The 9199-nt window shown below is 40.7% G+C and overlaps 1 protein-coding gene across 1 annotated transcript; it reads right to left on the bottom strand.

Annotated features, from left to right (window-relative positions):
- Positions 1 to 545: 545 nt before the first annotated feature.
- On the bottom strand, positions 546 to 3940 carry LOC145406345 (uncharacterized). The gene is made up of 2 exons (XM_080277544.1): positions 3894 to 3940; positions 546 to 2099 (listed from the first exon to the last, which is right to left on the bottom strand). The coding sequence occupies exon 2, from the start codon at positions 2089 to 2091 to the stop codon at positions 808 to 810; it is 1284 nt and encodes a 427-aa protein (XP_080133670.1). The 5' UTR covers positions 2092 to 2099; positions 3894 to 3940; the 3' UTR covers positions 546 to 807.
- Between the last annotated feature and the right edge of the window lie 5259 nt (positions 3941 to 9199).

The following is a 9199-nucleotide window of genomic DNA, read 5'->3' on the forward strand; positions in this document are numbered from 1 at the left end:
CAGGTTGGCCGCCACACTGATGCCTCAAGCTATTTTGCTACCGGTCATAACCAGCTCTTCCCACCAGTCCAAACCGGTGTTGTTCCTCTGCTTTTTCACTTTTATCTTTTCACCTTGTTCATGATCCACTCCTTTTTGTTCTCCCACACATGTTTCTTATTTATATTTCATTGTCAGAGATCATTTTATTTGCTATGGTGTCAGGTTTCTCGGTTATTCATTATATTTCTAGACTATCATTATATTAGAGGAGTGGTTATTAAAGTTAATCCTTTTGTTACTGGAAACGCATTGAGATCACTTACGCAGGCAAACAATAGACAGTGGTATGGAAATGAAGCAGATCCTTTAAAAGTTGATGGGTTAAAAAGTGATCTCAGTTAAGCCTTTTTCTCTGTACAAGCACTTAGACGTTTATTGAGGCTAACACCAGACGATTTTCTTCAAGTAGTCCATACCCTGGCAGTAAGTCGGTTTAGGAAAGACTCTGGTTATATTTTCATACTTTTATTACAACTTTGTACATTATAGCGTAAAGAAAAAAAGTACCAGGAATAGAAAATAAGTGAGTGTGGAGTACTATATGTTCTGTAGTTCACAAAGAAGCCCAGGTTTATCTCTACGTTGACCCCCTGACCTGATTTGACCTTTCCTGTGTTGCTATGGTGATCTGTATTGGTCCCCTGACTCTATTTGACCTTTCCTGTGTTGTCATGGTGACCTTCGCAGACCATTTTAACCTTTGTTGCCGTTGTGACGTTTGTAGGTCCTTTGACCTACTTTAACATCTGTGTTAGCCTCTTGACCTTACTGCGAAGAGTGACCCCCAGACCCTCCATCAGAATCGGGTGGTGTTTGCGCTCTGAGATTGACCCTGCCAACCAGACGCTCCTCAGTGTTGGTCTCTGTATCGAGGCCTGGACTGCCAATGTGGGGTTTAAGGACGTCTCCAGGTGATGCCACGCCTCCTCCATCTGTAGTGTGTGGGAGTACTAAGGTCTTTACTCCATCTGTCGTGTCGATGTTTAATGGTTCACCGTCCGGACCGATAAAGGGCGGTTGGTCGATATCACTTGGGACTCCGCCTTCAGTGTTCGGTTGTACTAAGTGGAGGTGCCCCTCTTTGGTCAGGACAGTGATAACGTGGTGACCCTCTGGTACCTCGTGGACATGGCCGTCAGGTCCGTGCGGTTCCGTTAGGTGTATGTGTCCACCACCCGGCGTCTCTTTTGTGATAACGTCGACATGATGTAAAGTGTGTACGTGACCTGTTTTGTCCGGATGTACTGGGGTGCCTTTGCCTGAATCATGTGAGGTGTATGTGTCGGTGCCTGCATCATGTGAGGTTGTGTGCGTGTCAATACCTGAATCATGTGAGGGTATGTGTGTGTCAATACCTGAATCATGTGAGGGTATGTGGGCTTCGGTGCCTAAATCGTGTGAGGTTGTGGGCTTGTCGGTACCTGAAGCATGTGAGGTTTGGTGGTTATCTGTGCCTGAATCATGTGAGGTTGCATGTGTGTCGGTACCTGAATCAAGTGAGGTTTGGTGGTTATCGGTGCCTGAATTAAGTGAGGTTTGGTGATGATCGATGCCTGAATCAAGTGAGGTTTGGTGGTTATCGGTGCCTGAATCAGGTGAGGTTTGGTGGTTATCGGTGCCTGAATTGTGTTGGACGTGTGTGTCTGAACCCGAAGTGCCCCCTGGCCTTGTACGGTGAACAGGTCCACCAGGTCCATGATGAATGGTTACATGGCCCCCAGAAAAGTGTAGGTAACCCCCCTTGTACAGTCCACCATACCCACCATACTTCCTCCTCGATCCTGCGTTTCCACTGTACCCTTGATTAACACCTGGTTCTTGCACCGGTCCATATCTCACGTACCCAGTCTTCCTGTACGGTTCTCTCGAGCGCCCAGTCCTCACGTACGATCCTGTTACTTCACCCTTTTGGACGTGGCGAGAGGGGTATCTGAAGTGGTAGTACTGTGTGAGGGTGGGGCGGGTGGTGACGGGGGTGACCACACAGAGCGTCACCGTAACCAGGGCCACCAGCAGGGGCAGCAACGGCACCAGTCCCCCGGGGGTCATGCTGCCTCCTGAAGGAATGCAGATGAATTCACATTAGTCTTTTTGTTCAACACGCATCCATGATTCTGGTTTAATAAAAAAATAGTTTTGTATTTAGTAGTAGTAGTAATAGTAGTAGTACTAGTAGATGTAAACGGACATCAAATTGACTCCTTCGCGTGGATGACACATTTCCTGAATTGAGTAGAACAGTTTGGCCAAAGCAAAAGTAGAGAAAAAAATCCTCATGGTAGTGAAAGGGATGAAAGTAGTTGTTTTTAGACCTTGTTGTACGAGAGATTCTTCTAAAGTTGACTGATATAATACAGAAGCTAGAATAATATGAATAGGGCTTCATCATATTGAAGGGGTTAAAGGTGAATACAAGGCGTGGTCAGGCCGGGAAAGAGGAAGCCTGTTTGCACCGAGAATTAAAGTGGACCTAGTTTGTGCATTCGACGGTTGCGTGTGGTAGGCATGAGAGAGAGAGAGAAGGGGGTGGGGTGGGAAGGGGAGGGAAGCAGCATCCAGAGGACCCTATTCCTAAATTTTTTTATGCTTACGTTGCCTGTATGATGGTACGTTAACCTATAAAATCGGTTATTGATACGTATATTCAAAATTATAAGGGGTACCAAACACTTAACGGCCTAAGAGTGAATATTTAAATGACAACCCACGACGAAGGAAACCAATTTTGATAATAGTCTACTTGTATGGAGAAGAGTTTGTGGTGAAATTTGTCTGAGGTTGTCTATAAATACTCGCCTAATCTTTGTAAAAAGTGTCTAAGATGCTTTATAAATACACTCCTGGCCTTGACCTTGCCCGACCCCGACACTCAGAGGTTTGGCAGCGTCACAGGCAGGTTTTATACAGTATATATCATTTATAATATCATTACCGAACTCTTATACACAGATTCAGTGTGTCATCGTTTTATATTAGACACTGTTTTTATCTTTGTGCTCTCCTGGTCATACCTCAAAATCCTACCCAGACCATTACGAGAGGGAAAAAGGGTGTGGGTGATGATGATGATGGTGATAGATGTTCATTATTTTATACTAGCCATTATACTTATACATTTACACTTTCCTCTATTACCTCTTACCCAGACCATTAAATAAGGGGAAATTAGGTATGGGTTATGTTGATGTGGATGAGGATGGTAAATTTAACTTTTGCTCATGACATGCCAGCCTCAGGTACGATGATGTCTTGTTTTTATGCTTGCTAGTTTCAGACACTTTTCATCATCTTTAGGAAGACTTAGTAGTGACAGGGTTAGCAGCTGGCGCCATTAATCCCTCAGTAAATGACGACTCTGTACAGCTGAATAAAATCGTCTGGCAATAGCAAAATACAATGGGAAAATCATCGTAGTGAAGAGTTTAGGTTCCTTCTCCCAAACCAGTCATTCGGCTGATTCATTTCTTCCCACTTGCTCTCCTATTTTCGTTTTATTTTTACTTTTTAGGAAGAAAATGAGATTGATTCTTCTATATACATTTTCATATCCCTTAAACCTATTACACGATTTTACTCTGCTTAGGAGAGACCCTTATATGTGAAGACATTGATATTCTTGAGAGTCTGGAACCATTATGTTATTACGATTATTATTATTGTTGTTGTTGTTGTTGCTGTTGTTATGATGATGATGATGATGATTATTATTATTATTATTACTAATTTACTGTGTGATGATGATTATTGTTAAACTAACTCGAGGAAGAATGAAACACAGATTTCACCACAGAGACTTTCTTCCTCGTGGGAAATTCAAAATTGTTTTTGGTATAAGTCTAATTATAACTTACCTGCTTTGATAATGCACAAAAAAATCCCAAGAGAGAGGCAGAGACACACACACTCCCCACGACCGAGCCTAGAGGGTAACTGGAGGTTCTACATCCAACACCATGGTTATATATGCCGGCCTGGCTTTATCCTCCTCTGGGAACTCCCCTCCCCCAAAGCAACAAGCGGTAAGAAAAAAAAATAAAAATAAAAAAACGAGTGGAAATTCCCTAAGTCAGTTCTTCTTATTTCGTCATCATCATCATTATCACAGCAACAACCCTATTCTATTCGTCTATCCATCCATCCATCTGCACGGAAACTCCTTGATCTCGAAGGGGTGGCCACAAGCGCATCGCCTCCATGTCAGGCTGTCCTCCGATGTCAGGCTGTCCCTTCCCCAACTCACACCGCTCATGAATCATTGCGTGGGGCTCAGAAACAGGAATAAGGAAATAAATAAATAAGAAAATTGTCATCATCGCTGTGGTCGTCTTCATTGCTGATCCATTTCCACTGCTATGAATGGAATGCGTAGGAGCCAAAAGCAGGAATAAAGGAAACTCTAAAGAAGGAGAACTGCCATCGTCATCATCATCATCATCATCATCATCATAACAACCCTGTTCTCTGTGTTATTTAGTTTGGTAAGATGCTGAAAGTGGGTAACAGAAAAAAAAAAAATCTCGACCTTTTTGTCCTACCTGAGGATGAGGCGAGGTAAAAAAAAATGCGCGCGCGCGCACACACACACACACACACACACACACACAACAGCATCTAGGGCAAGTAAACTACACCCTCAGTTATTCAGCATTCAAGTCTGTAACAAGGAAAAATGAAGGGAATTATTATAGCCATTAAGAGTTTTGTGTGAATTTAAATAGAAGTATAAAACTCTGATGCAGTTCACGATATTTAAAGTGAAAGATTATTAGGAAAATATCCTGAATAAATTTTCGTGGGTATAAAATAATTTTGTACGTGGAAATTAGGGATAAGATGGGGATGGTGATGATGATGAATGATGTTGGTGGTGGTGAAGAAGAATGATGGTGATGATGATCGTGATGATGAAATCCTTAAGGCAAATGTTGGTGCTTCAAACATACCGGTACATAAAAAAAATAAAAAAAATCTTAAAATACCTTCATCATCTCGGTACATCTGATACTAAGAAACAGCATAAAATATAATAATGTTTTTCCGTGGGATGAATTTTGATGACAGTTGTGACGGGAATGTTGTCTGGCCAGTGAGTCAGGAAGCAACGATGGATGTGTTTATTTCTGAGTTCGTTTTATATTTTTGGCTGCGAACGATGATGTGAGGGAAAACGTGTGTGTGTGTGTGTGTGTGTGTGTGTGTGTGTGTGTGTGTGTGTGTGAAACGCTTTGCTTATTTCTCATCACATTTACACGGTTCATGATATAGTTACATTCTCATGAGAAGGAGAGACCTTTCAAAATAATGATGCATGGAAGGAAAATACTGGCGTCTGTGGATGTTATTCTGTGCTGGGAGTAGAGACAAGCCCAAAAAATCATAACGAGGCTTGAACCAGAGTTGGATGTCGGTCCCAACCCCAGGCTCATGGCTTACTCAAGTCGATGTCAGCCAGATAGATTCTGCTATATGCTGAATCGAGGTTCAAGTCTTCCTTCACAAAGTCGGGCTGAAGTCGGGGACTTCGGGCAGATTATCTTTTTTCAAGTCAGCCAATCACAGCGCCAACTTTTGATATTAATTTCAACAAATAAGGCTAGATAAACCAAAAAAGGTTTCATAAATACGTTAGATAACTGTTATCTACAGTCAATTGGCATCTTCAGCGTAAAATATTTTCTTCGTCGAGCCTTGGTTAGGTCACAGCTATAAAATATACCATCAGTATTGTAGCCATTGTTACTTTATTATTGTACAATGAGTTACAAGAATTATACGGAAATAAATTTACGTGAATACACCCAAAGATTACAGCTCCAGAGTATAGTCTGTATTTCGATTTTCTAATAGTGAAACTTAGTAGGTTATAAAAGTTGCAAATTACCATACAAGAATTGCATAATAGGTTCCTTCGGTATCATTATTTCTGTGATGATGGACAGTCGTTAAAAGAACTACAAACATTCATTCCAATAATGGAAGCTAGAAAAGAATTGCATAACATATACAACATTCTGTTAGCAGTGACGGACGGAGTAAAATTTGCGTGACATAGCCCATGTTATCATTCCATGTATATCGCACAAATTACGATAATCATGCACAGCGTACATAAGAAGTACTGTATATAATAAAGTCTATATTCTTACTTCAGCACAAGTTATAGGAATGTGTACAAGAATGTTCTGTCACAGCCCAGTAGCCTACTTGGTACATCGAAATATACTCGTAAAGATGAATATCATAAGGCAAAAGAGACACTGCTACCACTCTACGTACTCTTCATAGCACGTCTTTGTGACTAGCATCATAATCTAGTGTCAGTGTATTCTTACGACTCAGCATTCAGTATAAAGAGATGTGATTTTTAGGTCAGGTAAGAGTGAATGAAGCATAGTACGTTTTATCTTAGCTACCGCCAGACGATTATATTCAGCTCTGACGAGATCCCCAACAAAGAACAGGTTACTTATTAAAACACACACTGAACCCCACAAGACATGAAAATAAGCCTGCTAATCTAGGTGTGTTACGAGTATATACCTTGACTCTTTGTACGCAAGTGGATAGCATCATTTTAAAGAGGCATTAACCCTTCATCACCATACTATAAACTTACCCATTTTTGTCATGCCACCGCCAGCCGATTTTATTCAGCTTTGATATGGCCTCTCCTCGTCTAAGGGTTGAAGGTACAAAATAAAGTTATGGACACTATCATCGTTACCACCACCATCACCACCATCATCATCATCATCATTATCATCATCATCATCATCATCATCATCAATACCCTCGTCACTATCAAGCCAAAGGAAGACCAGTTCCATTGTACATTTTTCCTGAACATTTGATTTTTTCTGGGTGGTGGGTGTGGGGCGGGGGAGGTGGTCTGTTGCTCACCTTTGACTTTAGGCGTACAATTAAATGCAACAGCTTCGTGTCAGGATCACAGGAACAGGTATTTTTAATGATACTTTTAATTTTCATTTTTTTTCTGCTCTTCTGACACCATTTTTCCAGACAGGGTTTATATTCACTCTGACTTGTTTGTCTTAAAAGTATTTTTTTTTTCTTTCTAGCTTAGACACACGGATTTTTTAGGTAGTTAATTTTTTTTTATTCCTCCTCCTCCTCCTCTCTTCTTCCCTTCTTCATCTACGTTTTCCTTGAATTCCCATTGTTATTGTGGGTGGTGAGGGTGGTGTGACTGGTGTGGGTGGTGGTGGTATGATGCTCACCTTTGACTTTCCAGGTGTACACGTAGACGCCGCAGCTTCCCTTGGTGACGTAACCCTCTCGCCTTCCCTCCCCGTCACACAAGCACATCTTTAGGTTTGTACTGATTTTTGTTCTTGAGGTTATTGAGAACTTTTTTTTGAGGGGGTAGGATTACTCATAATTATTTTTGTTTTTATTGTTGATATTGTGCTACTTCTACTTCAACTACTACTACTACTACTACTGCTACTACTACTACTACTACTGCTACTACTGCTACTACTACTACTACTACTTCGTCTTCTTCTTCTTCTACTACTACTACTACTGCTACTACTACTACTACTACTACTACTACTACTACTCTTGTTGATGTTGTTTTTGTTTTCTCCTCCAACGAAATTGGACGAAGGTTATGTGTTCACCTGTGTCTGTCTGTTTGTGTACACGATATTTCAGAAAGTTGATAGCGGATTTCACTGGTATCTGGTGGATAGATGGGCAACGAATTAAGGAAGAGCTGAATAGATTTTGAGGTGGATCGGTATCCGGATGCCGGTATTTATCATAAATATTGTTGACGTTGTTGAAGGAGATATGCGCTTTCTGATATTGTGTGACAGGGCCTTAAAAGTATTCGTCTGGTAGGGAAGAGGAATTAAAACTGCAGATAACGTTATTTGCGTTGGTGGAGGTATGCGCTGTCTAAGTACTTCCTAAACATCCACTCACTCAACACCATCCACTCACTCAATGTAGTGCTGCTGTCAGGTGTCTGCCCTTTCCTCTCCGCCATCCTTCTTTCCTTCTATCCTCTTCTGTCTTTCTTTCCTTCATTCTTTCCTTGTCCTTCTGCCTACGGGAGACATTACACTCCCTCTTCTGTTTTTCTTTCCTCCATTCTTTCCTCTTCCTTCTGCCTGTGGGTGACTCTACACTGAGTGACAAGCCAAATGGTTTCATGTACACCAGGAAACCATTTACTACACTGGGTGGTAACCATATAACCAAATTTTGGTGCCTGGTGGTTTAGTGGGTAATTATTGCACTACAGTCGGATTGAGCCGGTGCAGGTTTATATCCAAGGGGTGGTTGGGGTTGATTGCTCATGCAATGCCACTCAGGAATGAGTGAGGCTGGTCACTCTCATCTTAAATGTCGGGACCAACTGCCTAGCCCCGGGCTCCTACGCTCCTCATGGGGTAATGTAGGACTGGATGATGGATGGATGGATGGATTATTATTATTATTATTATTATTATTATTATTATTATTATTATATTATCATCATCATCATCATCATCATTATTATGCGTCAGTGCGATCGTCATTACCCTTGTCGTCGTTGTTTATCATTATTATCGTCATTTCCTTCAATATTTTCATAATCGTTACCTAACCCTTCACACTACAGGGGTTTCCCTGTCATACTAGTATACACAAATGACGCCTTACCCTACACAAGGTTAGTAATAATGATGATGATAATCATAACAATAACAACAACATCAACAACAACAATAATAAAAATAATAATAATAATGATGATAATAATAAGTACGTTGGATCTTGTAAGTTTCAGGAGAGTCATATTATAAGTGCCTTTAGAGATTTCTTAACCCTTATTCCATAGGCATTTAATCTGAAAAATTATACCTCACTATACTGTTGTGTGTTATTTAACTCTGTAGATATTATAGTGATATCAATAACATGCGAGGGAATGTCATCCAGTACAGTGTTGGATATTCTATTTTTAAAAAGCCACTTTTTGTCTTTATGTTTCCCAATTTTTCACTCAAATATAACACAAAAATACGATATCACTGGTACAGAAATAATCTCAGCTTTGGTTAAAATCGGATAAAAAAAAATAAGTTATTTTGTTAACAAGCACACATACGGATCGAATTTTTTTTATCTTGGCCTGTGAACTTGA

This window comes from Coenobita brevimanus, chromosome 1 (assembly GCF_032717465.1).
Source record: "Coenobita brevimanus isolate Jiangsu-jjx chromosome 1, ASM3271746v2, whole genome shotgun sequence".
Classification (NCBI taxonomy): Eukaryota; Metazoa; Arthropoda; class Malacostraca; order Decapoda; family Coenobitidae; genus Coenobita; species Coenobita brevimanus.

Bases quoted from the DNA above. Each gene is read 5' to 3' on its own strand.
- LOC145406345 (XM_080277544.1), bottom strand. From the start codon at position 2,091: ATGACCCCCGGGGGACTGGTGCCGTTGCTGCCCCTGCTGGTGGCCCTG.